The 22962-nt window shown below is 40.5% G+C and overlaps 1 protein-coding gene across 3 annotated transcripts in view; it reads right to left on the bottom strand.

The window, feature by feature from the left end:
• Positions 1–3735: 3735 nt before the first annotated feature.
• Positions 3736–22962, bottom strand: part of LOC100669426 (aromatase) — a 109944-nt gene continuing 90717 nt past the window's right edge. For 2 of the 3 annotated variants that reach the window (XM_003420521.4, XM_010600069.2), the window contains exons 5-10: positions 18898–19074; positions 14381–14495; positions 13228–13342; positions 12528–12690; positions 8522–8763; positions 3736–7140 (exon numbers count right to left, since the gene is read on the bottom strand). In XM_003420521.4, coding sequence (XP_003420569.1) covers positions 6892–7140; positions 8522–8763; positions 12528–12690; positions 13228–13342; positions 14381–14495; positions 18898–19074 — 1061 coding nt within the window. In that variant the 3' untranslated portion in view covers positions 3736–6891. Of the gene's footprint in view, positions 7141–8062; positions 8764–12527; positions 12691–13227; positions 13343–14380; positions 14496–18897; positions 19075–22962 lie in introns of those variants that run through there. The other variant, XM_064295206.1, reaches the window with a different exon arrangement.

Below are 22962 nucleotides of genomic sequence, written 5' to 3' on the forward strand. Positions count from 1 at the left end.
TTTTAGGTAGATAAATTCAGCAGATTAAAAAAAATAACTTGAAAAAAGGCTTTGATAAGAGAACCTCAGCCACCAGCCACGTGTGTCGGGGTATGTTTGGGTAGGAAAGAGAGATCACCAAGCAGTTAGAGAAGGAATAAAAATGGACAGGTGGGATTGCACCAAAGACTAGACCTTCTTCTGAGCCTAAATTTCTTCATCTGTAAAATGGGAATAATACCTATCTCATAGTACAGCAAAACCTGCGAAAGCCAGAATCTGTATAAGGCAGAAACCTGTCAGAGAAGGAAAACTCAGGTATTTTCCACTAATAGAGAGGACAGAAAAGTGGTAAGACTGCACCCTGTCAAAGGCAGAAAACTTGTGAGACCCAGAGAAATAAAGCCCTATTGAGTTCCTGCTCTTACAGGTTTTAACTGTATTTTGGAAGAACTAAAAGAGATTATTATTATGTAAAGGGCTTAAAAGGAAATGGCCATAGTTACTATTACAAGTTTCCTGGCTTGAAAGATTGAACACACGTTCACAACTAACTGGAATGGGAAAGAGGCAGATAGGTGACATACTCTCAGCTACTCATCCATCCAGGATCAACTAGACTAGAGGAGGAAGCCTATGTACCTGTATATCTGCCTGTGTCTTCTCCATGCCAAACATCTGGCAATTTGGAAATAACTAGAGGAGGAACTGAATATTTCATTCATATTTGGAATCATTGCCAAACGAAGAGATCACATAACAGCTATTCATTATAATGGACTTCTTAGCATTTGCTAATTTGGCCAAAATGAAGGTAATTTATGGCTATCATGAGGTCTGCTTGGCCCACTATGTGCTTAGAGTAAATTACTAATTTTTTTTCTCTACTTCATATATATATTTAGAGAGAGAGAGACCTTTACCTGTGTTTTATTGACTATACAAAGACATTTGACCATGGGGATCATAACAAATTATCGATAACATTGAGAAAAATTGGAATTCCAGAACACTTAATTGTGCTTATGAGGAACCTGGACATAGATCAAGAGGTAGTTGTTCGAACACAACAAGGGGATTCTGCATGGTTTAAAGTCAGGAAAGGTGTGTGTTAGGGTTGTATCTTTTTACCATATTTATTCAATCTGTATGCCGAGCAAATAGTCTAAGAAGCTGGACTATATGAAGAACAGGGCATCAGGATTGGAGAAAGACTCACTAACAACCTGCAATATATAGACGATACAAACTTGCTTGCTGAAAGTGAAAAGGACTTGAAGCGCTTACTGAGGAAGATCAAAGACCACAGCCTTCAGTATGAACTACACCTCAACATAAAGAAAACAAAAATCCTCACAACTGGACCAATAAGCAACATCATAATAAACAGAGAAAAGATTGAAATTTTCAAGGATTTCGTTTTACTTGGATCCACAATCAACACCCATGGAAGCAGCAGTCAAGATATCAAATGGCACGTTGCATTGGGCAAATCTGCTGCAAAAGACCTCTTTAAAGTGTTGAAAAGCAAAGATGTCACCTTGAAGACTAAGGTGCTCCTGACTCAAGCCATGGTATTTTCAATCACCTTATGCATGTGATAGCTGAGCAATGAATAAGGAAGTCCAAAGAAGAATTGATGCCTTTGAATAATGGTGTTGGCAAAGAATATTGGACTGCCGAAAGAAGGAACAAATCTGTCTTGAAAGAAGTACAGCCAGAATGCTCCTTAGAAGTGAGGATGGCGAGACTTCGTTTCACATACGCTGAACATGTTATAAGGAGGGACCAGTCCCTGGAGAAGTCCCTGTACTTGGTAAAGTACAAGGTCAGCGAAAAAGAGGAAGATCCTTAACTAGATGGACTGACATAGTGGCTGCAACTATGGGCTCAAGCACAACGATTGTGAGGATGGCACAGGACTGGGCAATGTTTCCTTCTGTTGTACATAGGGTCGTTTTGAGTCAGAACCATCTCGAAGGCACCTAACAACAACAAATATATACTTATATATAGGTGTATGGAAACCCTGGTGGTGTAGCGGTTAAGTGCTACGGCTGCCAACCAAAGAGTCGGCAGTTCGAATCTGCCGGGGCTCCTTGGAAACTCTAGGGGGCAGTTCTACTCTGACTTATAGGGTCACTATGAGTCGGAATTGACTTGACGGCACTGGGTTTGTTTTTTCGTTTATATAGGTGTATATATATTTATATCTACTGCAAAAGACCTCTTTAAACTATAATAAATATATATTGCAAGTACCATGCCTGAAATGAACTAGCAGTTAGGGACTAGCCTAATAAAAAAAAAAAAAATAATAGAACTTGATAATTTCCTTCTGAGGCAGCCGTTGGAATCCATATCTTATTACTACCATCTTACATTAGTGCCCTTTACAGCACATCCTCACACTACCTCTTTTAGAAAGATCCCCAAAATGTGCATGGAAATAGATAAAACAGAGAGTATTTATCCAGCATCACATGACTGGAGGGTGGGGAATTGGGACTAGAACCTCCAGCCTTTCAACAGTTCGTCCTGTTGCAAAGAGGTCGCATAAGAGGTATATGCAAATTCTACTTGCTCCTTTACTAGCTGAGTGCCTGAGGCAAGTCCCTCAAAATGCCTGAGCCTCTGTCTTCTCATCCATACAATGTGGAGATTATTGGGTGAGCATATTAATGTGGGAGTTGTCAAGAAGCTTAAAATGAAATAATGGACCTGTCTGTCATTGAGGGCTTGTGTGTTGCAATGATGCTGAACAGGTGTCAGTGGAGCTTCCAGACTAAGACAGGCTAGAAAGAAAGGCTTGGTGATCTACTTCCAAAAATCAGCCAATGAAAACCTATGGATTGTAATGGCCCAATCCACAGCCAGTCATGGGGAAGGTGCAGGGCTGGGTAATGTTTCTTTCTGTTGTACGTGGGGTCACATGAGCTGGGGGCTGGTGAGACAGCAGCTAACAACAGCAGCAACAACTGTCTGAATGGAATTTTGAGGAATCATGAGTCAGCCTAATTACTGAGTGTCATCATTTTCATGCCCTCTGCTTATTGAGAGCTTGACTTCCAGGCATTCTGCTAAAAGCTTCACATAATTTCTCTTCTAATGCTCGCATAAACTTTCTGAAATAATTATTATTCCCATTGGATTGATGAGAAAACTGAGGCACAGAGAGATCCAACAGCTTGTCCAAAGAATGTAATTAAGAAAAGGCTGAGCCCAGATCTGAGGCTTCATTGCCTCCCTACCTGTGGAGTCTTAGAGCTGAAAGGAACTTTAAAAATCACCTGGGCCTTCATCACTTATGACCTTCATTACAAGAAATGTCTTACTAATAAGTTAAAATACTGAAGTTTGTCAGTCATTTGCTTTTGGTTATTAACTAGAGTGGATTTAAGGCTATTCTCATAGTAATTCTTATAACTATATTCTTACAATGATTTTCATTTGTTTGCAATTCTTTGAAAAGCTTTCTTGATGGTAGACAAAGGGGCAGAATATACCTAATGGGCTGAGCTTAATGACCAGGTTGCCCAGGCTAAACACATTCCACTTGTCTTGTTGACCTGATGGAAACAAGGTTGTGCCACCGACTCCCTAGATTTGGGCCAACACCTGTTAATAGCTGCAGAAAGGAAATGACAGAGTTCAGTCAGGGAAGCCCATTCTGGGCTGAGCCCTGGAAGGTTATGCCTGTGGCTTTACATTGTGAGCTAAGTCCAACTGACCGTACCACAAATCACAGTCAACTCGTTAATTAGACAAAGTTTAATTTAGCAATGGCCTTTCTGCAAGTATGAATGAGAGATTCTGTCCCACAGACCAGTCGATACAGGAGGTGGGAGGGAATCCATCTAGCCTCCTTTCCAGGGCCAATGCCACACACTTCAGTGGACTATTAGCCCCATGGGTGATGAGAGGTGCTGCTTAGAAATAAAACGTGGCAATCCCCAACGAGCAGTTCTTAACAACACGGAGACTTTCTGAAAGTGATCCTTTTCCCCTTGGGAGAGGGAAAAGTGGGATGCTGATGAAGGCATAGGGAGATAACTGGTACACCTGAGGATAGAAGGGTACAATCGTCCTCACAATTTGACAATGTTGTGTATGCATGCATTTCACTGATAATTTACACATTCCAATTCTTTGAGAACAGATTACAAAATAGAATCCACAGCACATTCAAAGGTGACAAGTACTTAACAATGAGGCAAAATTCTGAAGAGAAAAACAGGATTTTCAAACATATGTTTATCAGCCTACTGAAAAGTCAGTGGTATTCCAAATTCCTTAGGCCAAGCTTGTACAAACATACAGGGTTTATCTATACAGGCCAAGCAGAGCAATAAATCAAACAATTACCCAGTTTAATTTGATTCTGGGAGAGTTTCCTCCCTGGTGGTGTAGTGGTTAATGCTATGGCTGCTAACCAAGAGGTCGGCAGTTCGAATCCACCAGGCGCTCCTTGGAAACTCTATGGGGCAGTTCTACTCTGTCCTATAGGGTCGCTCTGAGTCAGAATCAACTCGACGGCACTGGGTTTGGTTTGGGTTGGGAGAGTTTCCTTGGGTCACTCAAACCAGCACTTCCCTTCTTCCTGTCCTGCACACCTGCCTCCAATTCCCCACTTTTCCCCAGCATATTTTTGTATGTACATTGTCTATACACAACTTAATAAACCTTCCATTTTACTTTGACTGTATAGAAATAGGCCTTGGCTACATATATACATGGAAAATACGTGTAGATGTTCCAAAAGAATTAGATGGATGGAGTACACTAATATTTGTACTAATGTTTGTTTCCCTCTACTAAGTAGTTCCAGTAGAGGCAAAGTAAAAGCATGTTAACAATTATCAAGTGAATTAACCTGGATATATTAAATATAAAATTCTAGCCTTGCTTTCAGTGGCCTGGGTTATTTCAATGATTGTCTAGAGCTCGCTACAGACATGTTCAAGTACACAGACATATTTCTAAATACTTATAGGCCATATAGATGATCCAAAAAATTCTAAGTTCAAGTAGTCAAAATTGATTCAACTGCAACAAGCTTGGTTTTTGGTTTATCCTTGAATTCTTAGAACACCTGCCTCTTGCACATTGGTCTCTGTGAGTCGGTATCAACTCAGTGGCACTGGGGCTGGTTTTGGTTTGTTTTTTCTTAGTTTCTGAAGTCAGTTGAGAATATCTATGAGCAAGAGTGTCTATTCAGTGCCGATCTTAAGAGTCAACCTGGGAGTCAGAACAAGGGGGATAGGGGTGGATTACAAAAGAAAATGGCCCCTGCTTTCAAGGAACATGTACTCTTGTTTTATACTCAGCTGTTTCTATATTGTCAAACATTATGATGAAAAAGATATTGAAATGTCAGGATGGCTGTTGAATCAATAGTGAACACTTGCATATTTGTAAATATCCAGGTAACCAAAACTTGCTGCCATTGAGTCGATTCCGACTCATAGCGACCCTATAGGACAGAGTAGAACTGTCCCATAGAGTTTTCAAGGAGCACCTGCTGGATTTGAACTGCTGACCACTTGGTTAGCAGCTGTAGCTCTTAACCACTACACCACCAGGGTTTCCAAATATCCAGGTAGCTGAGTTTAATTTTTCAGTTTTACAAATGAGATTCAATAGATCTTGCCATATTGGCTATATGACACAAGTAAAGTGGTGTTTGAAAAATTAGCCCATTTATTTGATTCCCTCGAGAGAGCTAATTCCAAAGTGTGCATTTTCTTTATGGCTACATACAGTGATTCCATAAACTAGATAACCGTTACATTTCTAAACTGCCTTTTGCTGTGTAAGATCCAAGGTAGGATGAAAGGGGTTCAACTCTCACCATATTCAATACTAACGTGTTGTCCTTGGCTTTGGGATTATGGAAAGAAAGACAGGAGGACAGTGTCGATGGAGAAGGATAATGCGATGGGAGGAACATTCCTTAGAAGTCTGAACCCACTGGGCTGGAGAATTAGATATAGATCAGAGGACTTCCCCTCCCCACATCGTTGGCACTGCTGCAAGGTTGATAGATGCCACTATTTAAAGTCATTTCTTTGTTAGCTGCACTAATGGAGCTAAGCAACAATGCAAATATGCAAAAACAATTTTTATTTGAATTTAAAATGCATCATGTGATTTTCTTCCCTACAGCAGACATATGGGCCTATTTATATGTTACACAGGCTATTACTAAAATAGCTTGAATTACCTGAATCTATACACATTTTTTTCATACACATTTTAGCAGAGGTAAGTGGCTGAGGAATGAACTGAGAAACTAGAAAAGGGTATAGTCAAATTTAAAATTTTTTCGAAGACAAGTCACAGGTGCATAAACAAGAGTTCATTGGGTACAATTCATTGGGAAAAGTCAAATGCTATTTTTGTACGCATTTCTCCAAAGACTATGAATAATGCGACCCCTACCTTCCAAAACCAAATCAAAGCACTTTTATCCACACTAGCAGGTGTGTTTGGCCTCAGTTACCCAGACATTTGCCTGGCCCTTCATTTGACTTGAATGTTTCTATCCTGGGTTAAAATGTCATCAGGGAGGGCAATGGCGCTCCCATAGGAAGTTGGGCATACATTTTTGCTGATGGTCTATTCTTTCCAAAAGTACTTTTGTGGAATTGGGTCTTTAGGGTTACGGTTTGTCCACTGACCATTTCCCCGGCAAACTTTTGGCCTCTGTCTTTTCTCTCGCAGCCTGATTCCCTTGTTTAGGCAAGATTGGATGACCGATAGTTCCTGGTTTGCTGACAGCTAGTAGGAAGTATGCCTATAAAATGCCACCGAATGTTCACTGCAAAGTTGACACTACCTGGGCAAGAATGGATGGCTACCGTGTGAACTACTGTTGAGAAATGCTTCAGAGTAGGTACTGACCAGCCTTCTTTAGTGTTTCAGGTACTTGTCAAAATTTCTTGGGGTAAAAATCATTTCCAGAAATTTACCAGTCTCATCTGGGTGCAAGGACAAGTCATTTTTTTTCTGCATGTTTTCAATACACCCTCCTTGCAGTGTCTTCACGTGGAACCGTCTCAGAAGTGTAACCAGGATGGCTTTCATCATCACCATGGCGATGTACTTGCCTGCACAACTACGGGGCCCAAAACCAAATGGCTGAAAATACCTGTAAGGAACCTATGAAAATGATCAGACAATTAGCCAGGGTATTAAAGGCTAGCGTCATACAGTCTCTGATGCACTCTGAAAACACAGCTTTCAGGGCCTCAGCTGCATTACTTCTTCACTGAGATGAACTACTGTCACTCAAATAAACCCTTTTCTCTGTCCAGTTTGATTCCCCATTGTCATACAAACCCAACCTCAGACAGTCCCCAACTTTGTTTTTCATGTAAATGTGCTTGGCCAAAGTAATGCAGATCGCTGTATTATAGCCAGTGCTAGTACGGCTCAGCGAGCTCTGTGGAATGGCAAAGGCAAAGACTATTTTTATGTGATACCCACATAACCTGATAAAAAGGGACAGATTTTTGGCTTATCAGTGCCAAGCATCTAAAGATTTTTAATAATGCAAAAATTAAGTTTTTGGCCCACATTATAAAGTCCCTGTGGGTGGGGACCACATCTGTCTTGCCCACATCTGGACTTACATAGCACATAATAGATGCTCAATAAGTTCTTGTTGACCAATTGACTGGCCATATGTGCAATTGTCTGTATTGCCTGCGTAGAAACAAAATGAGTCAGAGAACCGGATTAATGAAGATTATGTTTCTACACCACATGCAAATGGAAAAGAGGGCACTGGGATTCATATGGAAAATTCAGGTTAGAAACTCTGTTGTTTAAAATTTGATATAACAAATGCAGAATATCCAGTGTATATTTGGAAAAGAAAAAAACTGGGACCTACTGCTCGTGGGGCCATTTGATGAACCAAGACCAAAAACCAAAACCAAACCTAGTGCCGTTGAGTCGATTCCAACTCATAGCGACCCTGTAGGACAGAGGAGAACTGCCCCATAGAGTTTCCAAGGAGCGCCTGGGAGATTTGAACTGTGGACCCTTTGGTTAGCAGCCGTAGCACTTAACCATTACGCCACCATGGTTTCCAAACCAAGACAGACTGCACAAAAACAGAATATTTTAGTCTCATTTGATTTTCTTCTGAAGCAGAAGTGGACTTTCCTTGACTTAGGTGATGCTATGCTGAGTTTACATGGTGGCAAAATGACATGTTTAAATGGAAAAGTAAAAAGTTGGGTTAAAAAATATTAGCCTTGTTTGAGCCAAACTAATGGCCTTGATGTTTCACAGTTTGACTTATCGTGTGGCCACCACATAGACACTTTGCAGAGCTAGAGACTCAGCATCTTGAGCTTGAGGAAAAATATGGTATCCAAGCTAGGGGAAATGTGTGCTCCTGGTGAGGAGGTGGGCAGAGGGGAAAGAGTAAAAGGAATGAAATGTACAGGTGCAAACACACAGGCCCAGAAAGAATTTAACAGTTGACATTTTCAAGAGTGGAAGACTCAGTTTTAAGGAAAGGCTCTCTTACATTCTTCTCAAAGTTTTCAAGAGTAAATTCATTGGGCTTCGGGAAAAACTCGAGTCTATGCATTCTTCCAATATTCAGAATAATATTGGTCCCCTTTTTCACTGGGTATCCATCAATGATGTCATCTTGTAAAGCTTTTCTCATGACCAAGTCCACAACTGGCTGGTACCTCATGCTCTCATAAATGAAGTTTTCCACCACTTTTAATTTTGGTACATCATCAATCCTTATGTCTCTTTCACCTGTGGGAACAGATAAAAAGGACAAAGAAGATGAAGTTAGTTTCAGGATGTGATAGACATTAGAGCTCCTATAGATTCCACAGAATATTTTGCTCTTGGTTGAAAAAAAAAAAAAAAGATCTGTAATTCTAACACCAGACCCACACACAGGCCCTAATTTAGAGGTTGCAAACCAGCAACCTGGCCCAAATATGTCATGTTTTATGCACAGAGTGTTTTTGAAAAAATCAAATTTGAAGCCAATTATCTTAAAACCTAGAGGATTTCATAGAAAAGTCTGGATTTCCAGAAAAATCAGTAAACGGGGCAACACTGGACCCACATTTGCATGGCAACAGTGGGCTGGAGTTGAGAAGCTGACGACCCCATTCACTCTGCAGTTCCATGTAGAACCATTCCAGCCCACTTCAAAATCAACCTTATCTACCTGGCCTCTGACGTACTTGAGTTTTTGCCCCCTACTCCAAATTGTAGGGAGCCTTTCAATCCTTCTATTGACTTGTAAGCAAAATAACACCATAACCATCCCAGAGATGGATGCCTAGGCTGGGTCCGTATAGTCAAAGTCAGATTTAATCAGTTTCAATGAAAATTTCCTCCTCTGGTGATGTAGTGGTTAAGAGCTTGGCTGCTAACCAAAAGGTTGACAGTTTGAATCCACCGGCTGCTCCTTGGAAACTCTGTGGAACAGTTCTACTCTGTTCTATAGGGTCACTAGGGGTTGGAATTGACTCAACGGGAACAGGTATGGTAACAGATTGACCACAATGGGTCACTGATCGTCCCTCCCCATCTCACTGAGAATACCCTACTGAGGTAGATTGGCAAGAATTCGCCTATGTCCACCACAACAAAATAGGTGCCTCAGATCAGCCCTAGATGAGAGTGAAAGTGATGGATATCCCCACCATTTTGGTTTGGCCTGATGCTAATCCGAGTCTTGAATTACTCCTAGACTTGATAAAATTTCAGGACATTTTCAAATGGGCTTCCACTTTGCAGAATCAAAAATGGCCCAGGGTCCTGAGGTAGCATTGTTGCCTGTACAACTAAGCCATTCAGGTGAGGTCTAGTTTGTGCTACAGCTTTTCAGTGACCAAAGAGAACCTCTTAATGTTTGGCCAGAGAACTTGAAGAGTCTTGTCTGCCACATCTTGCTGTTTGCATACTCAAGTGTCTAATGGGGTCTGGGGCAGGGAGGTAGAAGGGAAGATGTTGGATAAGGCAGCCAAAGGCATTTGAAGTAGTTACCATATCTGAATATCTGGTGGGAGGTGATGGAGGGAGAACATACACATTTGTGAACGGTTTTCTGTTTTGCCATCTTTGCAGAAGTCTGCTGAAGTATAGGAGGGTATCAAGGGGGCACACTTTTCACTTCTTAAGGACAGTGTATTAAAATTGTATTAAAGGCTTACGGCCTCAAAAGCGAATTTCCACACCTCGTGGGATTTGGTTCCTTGGTTTGGAGGTTTAGATTCATGGTTTCATGGGACATTGCAGTTAATTGGCCTAATAATGTGTTTAGTGCTTCTGTTCTACCTCCTAGTTCATTGTGTAGCCTTAAAAGCTTACAAGCAGCCATCGAAGGCATGCCAGTTGGTTTCTATTCACCTGGAGCAACAAAGGAAGAAGGAGAGTCAGGAATAGGAGGAGGATGTGGAATGTGTCTCTAATTGCCTCCATGAACAACTGCCTCCTTTGCCATGAGACCATAAGAACTGGCTCATTACTGACGATTTTGTTCAATGATTCTATAGAAGAATCCTGATCAAAAGGGGGAAAATGCAGGCAGAATTTCAAATTTTCATGGAACCCAATCTTTCTGGAGCCATGAAGTTTGGATAAACCCCTGAGAATATTATCCTGGGATAATCTTTAAATCTTAAACCAAAAACATCTGCTGAAGTCTTCTTAAAATCAAACAGTACCATATTTTTACACAATGTAAAAAAAACTAGCATACTGCGCTTATGAAAATTCCTCATGGGGGGAGGGTGCAATTGACAAACAAATGTAGAAGATGCATGTTATTTGTGTAAAAATACGGTAGTTTAGCTTAATAGAGAATATCTGCCTTGAGCATTGTGCTCTTTTAAGATCTATGTATATGGGATCAAATTGACAATAGCATATTGAAAGATTAGATAGGAAATTTAGGGGGGCACTAAGTTTATGTTAATGGGGGAGGAGCAACTCAGAAGAGGAGGGTGAGAATAGTTGCACAACTCGAAGAATATAATCGATGTCACTAAATTGTACATGTAGAAATTGTTGGAGTATATTTTATCATTCAACAAGAACAATAAAATAAATTTAATTATTTTTTTTTTTTAAAAAGCAAATTCTGCCTTATTCCCTGAACTCCACCTTCACTCTTCAATCTCTCTTCATTCCACTGAGGTTGCTTGTTGAATTCTCTCTCCCCATCACCTGTGAGCTCCACAGGTGCAGGAATGGCACAGAACCTGGTAGGAGGCATTCGATAAAACATTCTGGAATTTGAAGCCTGGATATTATTCTGGTTATTTGCCATCTGCCCTGTCACGCAATTTCCCATCTATACTGACTCATCTCTAGGCCTTTTCTCTCACATATTTAACCCTTCTTTGAAATTTCCTCTTACTGTCAACTATTTCAAGCAGCACTCAGATGAGTTTAAAAACCAAATAACTTGTTCAAAGGGACTGTGTAAGGTCAAGAGAGAAAATTTACATCGTTACTGATATCTCTTCACATAGGTAAGAAATGTGCTCCTACGAAGGTATTCCAAACAAGTAATTTTGTTATCTCCCAGAAAGTTGTTCTGATTTCTCACAAATTTGGCAATGTTTCTTCGGAAGGAAGGTGATGTCAGGGTGCATTGGGCAGAACAATGCTGAGAGAAGCAGAGGCACAGCAGTGAAGAGGTAGTGTTGGGAAAGAGCTCAGTGGAGACCTGGTAGCTCCCCTGGAGAGGAGGAGAGGACAGAGGAGGAAAAGGGTCAGCATCACTGGATTTGGAGGGAAGAGGAAAATTGATCATTTCCTCACCTTTGCTATTAGCCTTCTCCTCCTTCTTCTGCCACCAACTAGAATTTCATTTGTGAATGGGTTGCTTGAAACCCAGAAACACTGCTATAAATGACAGTCAATTTCCTGGGTGGGCCCTTTTTGACTCATAAGGTAGGAAGAACAGTGTACATAATCCCATATTTTTGTAAATCAGGCAATAAACCAATTGTCGTTGAGTCAACTCCGACTTATGGTGATCCCACACCACACATGGATGTATCAGAGTAGAACTTGCTCCATAGGGTTTTCAATGGCTGATTTTTCAGAAGTAGGTCACCAGGTCTTTCTTTTGAGGTACCTCTGGGTGAACTTGAACTTCCAACATTTTGGTTAGCAGCCAATTGCATTAATTGTTTACATCAACATGTTTATGTGTTTGTGTGCACACAGAAAAAGATTTTGAACTATTCACAGTAAACGAATAACAGTGGTTACTCATAGGGAGGGGAATAAGGCTGGGAAAGGGGGTGGACAGGATTAGGGGATGTCACTTCCTGCTGTATACATCTCTCTATTATTCAGATTTTTTCAATGAACATGTGTTATTTATATAACTTTTTAAAAAAGTAAGAAATATCTTTTCAATCTACCTGGCATGATAAAAGTGTGACAAAATGACTTGCTTTATTGATCTCTGAGTGGATTATAAAAAATTGCATTCAGAAAGAATTGTTTTTTAAGCAAATATTACTTATTTGATAAATTATTACCAAAAAAAGTCTGAATTTCTTTCATTAATGCCTCTTCAACCTTAGGGTGCTTTGCTATGAGAAATAGCATGAAGAACACAGAGACGGACATGGTGTCAGGTGCTGCAATTAGCATTTCCAATATGCACTGGTTCACATTCTCTCTCGTCAGGTCACCACGTTTCTGAACAATCAAAAGAGGAGATAAAAATTGGAAAAATAAGTAAAAGTTTCACGAAAGGAGGGGAGGTAACATTCAAGAGTCAACAACCTCAACAAAATGAAATCATAGAAATTGACTATGCACATTTTACATAACAATCTTTAGCTGAAAACTGAACAATTTAACAATTATCCATGTATTTAGTGTCTTTGAACTCCATCGACTCACCCCCATCTCTCCAATTTCCCTTCCACCTGTTTTCATATTTTTGTGTTATGTAAACGCAGACTAGTTTCAAGCTTAAAGGCCAGTCTTAAAACGACCCCTAATGTGTGGGCTATTTGATTTGGGTATTATAAAAGCACTACAGAAAGTACTTAGAAGCAGAAATATGCAACAATTACAAGAGGGAATCTTCACACACATACCATATTCTCCGTTGGGAAGGCCGTGAATGGCAAACAAATGTAGAAGGTATGTGTTATTTGTGTAAAAATATGGTACATACACATCATACACATATGCTGTGTGGGAGTTATGGTTAGTCCAGGTCAGTACCTCAGCAAAAATCAACTGAGTGGCAAAATCCATATTGTCTTCCAGTTTCTCTGCCTCAGAAATCCTGTGTCTCTTTTCTTCAATTAGAATCTCTATAGTATCTTTCAAATCCTTGCTGGAAAAATAAGTGAAAGTGAAATCTATTTGTGCTCAGCGTAGACATCTAGTAAAGCACGTTTATTATCCATTTGTTTAAATAACATGACTTTCTTTAATTAGTCATTAAGGCTCATGAATTAGTAAATTTATGTTTTATTTCTTCACAAATTTTCTTAAATTACATACATTTTATTCTTTGTAATAATGACTTAGCAGTAGGTAAAATTTTGGGTATTGGTACCAAAATCAAGTCTGTGACCTTAAAACAAAGCTATTTAATGACAGCTTCAAGATTCCAAAGAATACTATATATAACCAAACGATGACAAAAACAATAAGAAAACAAAGCAAAAACAGAACACCACCATACCCACTGCCATCTAGTCTATTCTGAATCATAGTGACCCTATAGGACAGAATAGAACTGCCCTCCCCCACCCACCCATAGGGTTTCCAAGGCTGTAAATTGTTAGGGAAGCAGAGCAGACTGCTACACTCCCGTGGAATGGCTGATGTGTTCCAACCACTGACCTTTTAGTTAGCAGCCAACAGCTTTAACCACTGTATCACCAGGGCTCCTTACAAAATACCACACACGTTATTAAAGACTTAGTTCGTTATGAAAAAATTCTTTTAGGCTATTGTAAATTCCTGTGTTGAATTATGTTAAATCCCTTCAAAAGCAACACAACTGTAAGTTGATTCTGTGATTCCATTTTTCCAGATATGCATAGAGGGTTTAGTTAGAGAAGTTTGATACAGTCGGCTAACCCTTCTCTTCAACTCAGAATATAATTAGTATCCTAGTTCCAGAGATGAAGCTCTTAGACCACACACTTGGCCCCCTTGTTGAGAAGGTGGCCCAGCCACAAGCTTCTTTTACTCTTTGGCCAGGCCAAATGCAACCAAATGTCTGTAAGAAATATTTCATCACCAACTTAATCAGCAGCTCCCTTATGGGCTCTGGAGAGCAGAAAACTTACCGAAGAGGTCAGCAATAGCAAAGACACCATGAAAAAACAACTTACAAATCTTCTAAACTTGTGTTACTTACACAGACTTTTCATACTTTTTGTAGAGCCAAGAAATCTTAAAGAAGATGTCTGGTTTGAGAAGGAGAGCTTGCCACGCATCAAAATAACCCTGGATTTTAACCACAATGGCACTTTCTGGAAAAGAAGAAGAAAAAAGAGAGCTGAGCAGTTGAGCCCAGTGTGAGCCCAAGAAGGGTGCTCTGAGCAAAAACATTCCCTGTAGCTTCTCCTATCACCCTGGGGTTCTGCACAGCACAAGTTTCCACATTTTGTGAGCATTGTAGCCATTGTCTTAGTTATCTAGTGATGATATAAAAGAAATATCACAAGCGGATGGCTTTAACAAACAGAATTTTATTCTTTCACAATCTAGGAGGCTACAAGTCCAAATTCAGGGCGCCAGCTCCAGGCAAATCCTTTCTTTCTCTGTCAGTTCTAAGGGAAGGTCCTTGTCATCAATCTTTCTCTGGTCTAGGAGTTTCTCAGCACAGGGACCCTGGGTCCAAAGGACGTGCTCCCTCCTGGCTTTTGTTTCTTGGTGGCATGCGGTTCCCCTGTCTCTCTGCTCATTTCTCTCTTTTATATCTCAAAAGAGATTGACCCAAGATACAACCTAATCTTGTAGATTGAGTCCTGCCTCATTAACATAACTGCCTTTAATCCTGCATCATTAACATAATAGAGGCAGGATTTATAACACATAGGAAAATCAGATGGCAAAATGGTGGGCAATCACACAATACTGGGAATCTTGGCCTAGCCAAGTTGACACACATAACAGCCATGTTAATGCCATTAGATGAATCAAACACTAATATATTCTATTTGGCAACTAAATCAGCCAAATTACCAAAGAGCTTCCAGTGTCTAAATTTGTGTCTGAGACACAGTCTGTTGTTAGATGTTGTTGTTAGGACCCTGTTTACAATAGAACAAAATACTGCCCAGTCCTGTGCTATCCTCACAATTATTGCTATGTTTGAGCCCATTGTTGCAGCCACTGTGTCAGTTCATCTCCTTGAGGGTCTTCCTCTTTTTCACTGACCCTCTACTTTACCAAGTGTGATGCCCTTCTTTCAGCAACTGGTCCTGCCTGATAACATGTCCGAAGTACTTGAGATGAAATCTCGCCATCCTGGCTTCTAAGAAGTATTCTGGCAGTACTTCTTCCAAGACAGATTTGTGCATTCTTCTGGCAGTCCATGGCATATTCAATATTCTTCGTCAACACCGTAATTCAAAGGCATCATTCTTCCATTTTCCTTATTCATTGCATGTGTATGAGGAAACTGAAAATACCATGGCTTGGGTCAGGTGCACCTTTGTCCTTAAAGTGACATCTTTGCTTTTTAACACTTTAAAGAGGTATTTTGCAGCAGATTTGCCCAATGCAATGTATCTTTTGATTTCTTGACTGTTACTTCCATGGACATTGATTGTAGATCCAAATAAGATGAAATCCTTGACTACTTCAATGTTTTCTCCATTTATCAGGATGTTGCTTATTAGACCAGTTGTGAGGTTTTTTATTTTCTTTATGTTGAGGTATAATCCATACTGAAGGCTGTAGTCTTTGATCTTCATCACTAAGTGCTTCAAGTCCTCTTCACTTTCAGCAAGCAAAGGTTGTTAATGAGTCTTCCGCCAATCCTGATGCCTCATTCTTCTTCTTATAGTCCAGCTTCTCGGATTATTTGCTCAGCGTACAGACTGAATAAACATGGTGAAAGGATTCAACCCTAATGCACATCTTTGCCGATTTTAAACCATGCAGTGTCCCCTTGCTCTGTTCCAACGACTGCCTCTTGATCTGTGTACATGTCCTCCATGAGCACAATTAAGTGTTCTGGAATTCCCATTCTTCACAATGTTATCCATAATTTGTTATGATCCACACAGTCGAATGCCTCTGCATAGACAATAAAACACAGGTAAACATATTTCTGATATTCTCTACTTTCAGCCAAGATTTATATGTATCAGCAGTGGTATTCCTCTTTCCACATTCCCTTCTGAATCTGGCTTGAATTTCTGGCAGTTCCTTGAAGATGTGCTGCTGCAATCATTTTTGAAGTAGCTTCAGTCAAATTTTGCTTGCATGTGATACTGTTCGATAATTTCTGCATTCTGTTGGATCACCTTTCTTTGGAATGGGCATGAATATGGATGTCTTCCAGTCGGTTGGCCAGGTACCTGTCTTCCATATTTCCTGGCAAAGGTGAGTGAGCACTTCTAGCATTGCATCCAGTTGCTGAAACATCTCAACTGGTTATTCCATCAATTCTGGGAGCCTTGTTTTTGGCCAATGCCTTCAGTGCATCTTGAACTTCTTCCTTCTGTACCATCGAAATCTCCCAATTCCACCTTTGGCTGAGTCTCTAACTCTGTTCTGTTCTTCTGGACAACTGGGAAGATGAAGGGGACTAATAACTATGGCTGAAACAGCATCAACTCTAGCACCTAGGCAGAGCAAAAAACCATGTCAACTCTGGCACTTGGTAGCCGAGAGCCACACTTTAACTTTATTTGGTGCTGGGTAAGCAGAGTTATTAAGTGGACACTCTCTTTGGATCACACAGCTAATTGTAGCTTTTGATTGCATTCTCATCTCACAGTGCCTTGTTCATGTTATTCTCACAATACCCATCACACAGCTTTCACACTTACTTTCAGTCCAAAGTATAGAGCGTGTCTTTGTGCCTTCGATGCCTTGTGCATAGTCTGCTCTTAATGAATGTTCTTTAATTAAATTGAGTGCAAGGGGAAATAAAACCCCTATTTTTTCAAATTATATCATATCAATACACGAAAGGGAAAGAGATATTGATTTTTAACTCCTCAATACCAGCCACTGTGCTAGGTGTTTTACAAAAGATCCTTACAATCTTGCCAGAGGAATGTCATCACTTTGCAGTTGAAGACATCGCAATTCAGAGAAATTCAGAACCTCACCTAACACCAGAGGAGCCCTCCCAGTACAGTGATTAAGCTCTTGGCTGCTAATAGAAAGGTCGGTGGTTTGAACCACCAGCCGCTCCACAGGAGAAAGATGTGGCAGTCTGCTTCTGTAAATATTATGGCCTTTGAAACCCTATGGGGCAGTTCTGCTCTGTCCTATATGATCTCTGTGAGTCAGATTCTACTCCACTACAACTGGTTTACCCAACATTATACAGCCCAAGATGCAGGAAGGCCTTTAGCTGGAGCCTGATCCTCTCTGAACTCAGGCGATATTCTTTCTTCTTTGTTGTGCTGGGTCCCTCAGGCAAATTGAGCGTTTCACAAGTTCCCAGTGAGGAGAAAGGAAACGACAAAACTTTGTCAAGGCCTTGCAGGTTCTGTAGCTTCACGGTCTATTTTTGTGTTCATCTGTAAGTTAATGGAGTGGTCAATAATTCCTCTTACATGATCCTTCTTAACAAGCAAGGGTAAAAGGAATCAAGGAGAAGGTGCTTGTAAAATATGTGGCTGCCTAATAAAAAAAGGAAATCCTGGTGGCATAGTGGTTAAGAACTATGGCTGCTAAACAAAAGGTCAGCAGTTTGAATCCATCAGGAGCTCCTTGGGAACTCTGTGGGGCAGTTCTACTCTGTCCTTTAGGGTCTCTATGAGTCGGAATCAACTTGATGGCAACAGGTTTGGGTTTTTTTGGTTTAATTCTAGCAGAGAGATGTAAAACAGGCAACCTAGGAGGAGTTCCTGCCTGAAAGGGCATTAGGTGAGAGGGTTTGACTACAAATTCTTGGAGTGAATGGGAGCTCCCATCCAAAGGACAATCAGATGAGGTTTCCATGTCTCCCCTAAATCAAATCCATTGCCATCGAGTGGATTCTGACTCATAGCCGTAGAGTTTCCAATGAGTGCCTGGTGCATTCAAACTGCTGACCTTTTGGTTAGCAGACATAGCTCTTAACCACTATGCCACCAGCTTTTCTGGGCTCCACATAACCCGCTGCCATCAAGTCGATTTCGACTCATAGTGACCCTAAACCCAAAAAAAAAAAAAACCAAACCCAGTGCCCTCGAGCCGATTCAGCCTCATAGCGACCCTAGTAGATGCTAAATTAGTGGTAGACACTGTCACCATTTAAATCACCAGCAGCAACAGCAGTAGCATCACTATGATAATCATACAGACTCAAAGTTTTCATACTTAGTAGCTTTGAGGAAGGAATGTGTATACATGTATGTAATATGTATATTTCATGCCCAAAAGAATGGTTGGAAATATATCAGTATGATTGGGGGTAGGATATACTAATGACCAAACAAACTGATCACATTTGATAAGCTTCTACTCTGGGTAGAATTCTATATCCTAGAGCAATCAGGAGAGGTAACAAAAGAAATACAAGATGGTCCATAAATTTTGGAAATTTATATCTCAGTAGTGAACAAGGCAGAGGCATTAGGTAAAAAAAAATTTAGGGGCACTTAGAAAAAAATGCTTAAACAAAGTCAATGTATAAACAGTATGAGTCTTTTTTCCCCCTTGTCCCCTTTTTTGGTAAAGTCACAAAAATCAAAATTTCAGTACCGTCCAAGGGGATACCCAAAAAGAGCATGTTGGAGGTGTCCAGCATGATGCGTCGCATGAGAGTCAGCACGTCTACATAGCCTGATGCATTGGTGACCTCCTCCAGCCTGTCCAGATGCGTCTTGACGGATTCAACACAAATCGCCACCATCCGCATAAGGCCAGGGCCAGACAAAGCTGAAGGATACACATCAGACAGTGAGCCATCTCAAACTCCAGGCACAAACAATCAGGTTAGGATGGCTTTTTATGTGTGCAGCTTAATTATCCACAATTTTTAATTCAACAACTGGGTGAGAATTTTTATATTCTTCTTTATACTTTTCTGTATTCTCCCAAATTTCTAGAAGTATGCATTACCTTTAAGAGTAAAAATAAATCTTATTTTAAAAAATGATTCAAAAATCAAATTTTCTTCACGCTTTGGCAAATCATCTGTGGGGTTGTATAGGAAGCATTTAGAACTTGTGATGACAAATCACAAATCAGTGCTTTTTCATATTCACTGTATACATTTCACTCTAAAGATGATTTGGATTGAATCAGGGTAATATTTTATGCTTCAACAGGTGGCAGGATATTATTACAGAATTAGTCAAAGGGGACTTTAATTATTTGATCTAAGACGATTCTTGGTTTAATTGTAAGTTCTACGTGTAAAATTCTAGTCTTATAAATCACTAAAAGTGTCCTTCTCTTAATTTCAGTTTCTCTTTAAACTACTTCTAGATTTTACTCAGCCAACGGCATAACAGTCAAATAATTTCTTGTTTGCTTAGCAGCCTTTTCCACTGGACTGGGAACTCTATAAGGGTAGGGACGGCTTCTTATTTCCATTGTATTTCAAGTCCACAGAGCATGTCAAATATAGAAATGAACGAACAATGAAAGCAGCTACAGTGAGCTGGCTCTGATTTTGCCCTTGCCATGCTCCAGACCATCTCAAAGCCTCCACCCAGACGTCCCCCAAGTCCCCCGCGGTTCCCCACCGCCCTAGTAGCCCACCAAGCCACAGCATCTACCTGCGGTTTGGGGGCCCGATCATGCTGCAGCCCTAACCCTAACTGCTGATTGAATTTGATTCCAGAGTCCCACACATGCGCGTACCAAGATTTTGGCGCATTCGCAGGACCTGAAGAGCTGTGACCTCAATCTGTGCTTGGACCTGAACATCACCAACATTATTCAACATCCGGACCTCCAAATGTGGACATGGGAGGGCTAAGGATGGAGAGTTCGGGGCACCAAACCCAACCCCCAGACACCATCGGAAATAAAAACCTCCCCATTCCCCTTAGACAGCGAGCACGTGGCCTTAGGGTCACTAGATCCTGCCTTGCTCCTTGTCTGCGCAGACAGTGTAAGTTTCCACTTTGTGTTTCCCTTGCAACTGGTGGTATGGCGTCAGTCTTTACAGGACAAGAACCCTTGTTCGGTTACAATCAGAGTGATCTGTAAGTCCTGACTAGTAGGGGTCCCTCTTTATCTCTTTGTTCTAGGTTTCTTGTTCTACGTTTCTTTAAGGTTCATTTTTGTGACCCTAACACTCTCCAAAAACAAAAAAAAATTTTTTTTTTAACACTCTCCAGCATATTTTCTCCTTTTTCAAAATGGGCTACTGAGAGCTCGACATAACTAACACCAGGATGAACCTGTAAGTTTTTCTCCTTCCTCTGCCTGCCTCCTCCTTCGCATACCTTTGTTTATGACCTTGTTTTGACCTAATGTTAATGACTTTGTTCTTTGTTTGATCTGATACAAATAACTTTGTTTTGTTCTGTCTGACCACCTATGACTTACAACCCCCCACAGGAAATCAGAGCCCAGGTGTCTGACATGTATGTTTTCAGCCTGATAAAGAGTTGTTCTGCTATGTATCTCTTCAGTCTGATAGAGTCTTTTGTCACTATCTTGTTATGAATAACTCCTCCGGCCAGGCCATGTGCACACTACAAAGACACTTCTAACCCTTGTAAAAATTCTATATAAGCTCTAATGTCAAATTGCTCTTTGGGACTCCATAGAGACAGCCTGAGTTGCTGCCGGTCCCCAGTAATGTATACATCTCCTTAACAAACTTTCTCAGTCTTTCTGACTTGGAGTATGTTTCATTAGCTTGACTGCTCCAAGGCACAGACCCTAATCAGGTAACACTTTAGGAATAGTTTCTTATGTCTTTCATTATTTCAATATGTGACCCCCATACCCCCAGCATGTTTTCTCCTTTTTCAAAATGGGCAACTGAGAGCTTATCATAACTAAGGCCATGACAAACCTGTAAGTTCTTCTGCTTGCTCTGCCTGCCTCCTCCTTCACATACCTCCATTAATGAGTTTATTTTGACCAAACATTAATGACTTTGTTCTTTGTTTTAAACTGATGCAAATAACCTTTTTTTATGTCCTAATACCTGTGGCATACAACCCCCACAGGAAAATCAGAGCCCAGGTATCTGATATGAATATCTTTAGCCTTTTTTTTTTTAATGAAATATCTGGCAGGGGACTACAAAGACACCTGTAACCCTTATAAGATTCTATATAAACTCTAATGTAAAATTGCTCTTGGGGACTCTATAGAGACAGCCTGTGTTGCTGCTGGATCCCCGGTGATATAGACATCTCCTTAATAAGCTTTCTCGCTGTTTCTGACTTGGAGTATGTTTCATTGGCTCGACTGCTCCAGGGCACGGACCCTAATCAGGTGACAAATAGACTTGCAGTTGAACTCCGAGTCCTTGAAATTAAATGAAAAACCTTGGGGAACTTTGTGGGCACTATTCTGGAGGACTACTGTCTTGCCCACTCCTCCTCTATCCCCCCGCCAAAAAAAAATCAGTTGAGCTGCAGAACCCCAAGGCTAGAAAGCCGGGTTTGAGGGTTAGAAAGGAAGCCAGAGGAGTGGTCCTAGATTTCTTAATGATTTCCGTTACACACAAAGGAAGGTTGGAGTGGGACCACATTTTCTGACTGTAGGAAGGATTTGGCACATATGAAAGGCCAGGATGTTGTGATGTTGTTCACTAGGTGACTACCACATCTACATGTGGAACAAATGATTCCTTAATGACTCAACCCTTTGCATGAAACGGTTGGCTTCAAATATCACTGGTGGTTTTCTTCTAGGCTGATGCATGATTTGTCCCTTTGTCCAGGAGCTTTAAGTCACATTTCAAATGTGTAAGCAAAATGGAAGATCATTTCTTATAGACAGTAGCGTGTTGGTAGACATAATCTTAATTAAAAAAAAAATCATTAAAAGATACTGAATCTATTTTCAAAAGTTCGAAAGAGAATTGAGCAGATAATTGGCAAATTGCATCAATATAGACAGCTTCCTTGATAGCTTCAGGAAACATGTTCCTTCAGCCTCCCCCACCCATGGGTCTTTGCTTAAATTGCACGTATCTGTTTCTCCACGGACACACCCAGCAAATCAATATTTCCAGTAATGCTACTACTTTAGATACCAAATCCTATCTCAAAATTCTACTATATCAGGAAAACCAGCGAGTCTAATTCTAAAAGGAGATTCATCAAGAAATACTTTGACCTCTCACTGATCATTACAAATGTCAGAGATCACAGTGAACTTTCAGTAAGCAAGTAGCCCACTATTTTTGGGCTTTTAATTTAGGTCAAGCTTGATAGTGTTTTAATTTTTTTTTTAATCTGAACTTCCATATATAGGGCTAATCTAAGAAGCAGCACAACATTTTAAAAATTAATTTAATTTCCAAGTACTGTAGATTCTGGAGTCCCTGGGTGGTGCAAATGGTTAAGCACTCAGCTGCAAACTGAAAGTTTGGTGGTTCAAATTCACCCAGAGGTGCCATAGGAAGATAGGCCTGGTGATCCACTTCTGAAAAATCAGCCATTGAAAACCCCGTGGAGCATATTTGTACCCTGAAACACAGGGAGCAGCCATGAGTCAGAACTGACTCTTTGGCAACTGGATTTTTTTGTTTGTTTGTTGGTAGATTCTACTTTGTGACCTTCTCTTGTATCTGTGCCCTGCCCTTGATCCACTTCCGTTTAGGGCCTACATCATGGCAGTAGCTCTTAA

The sequence above is a fragment of the Loxodonta africana genome, chromosome 12 (genome assembly GCF_030014295.1).
Source record: "Loxodonta africana isolate mLoxAfr1 chromosome 12, mLoxAfr1.hap2, whole genome shotgun sequence".
NCBI lineage: Eukaryota > Metazoa > Chordata > Mammalia > Proboscidea > Elephantidae > Loxodonta > Loxodonta africana.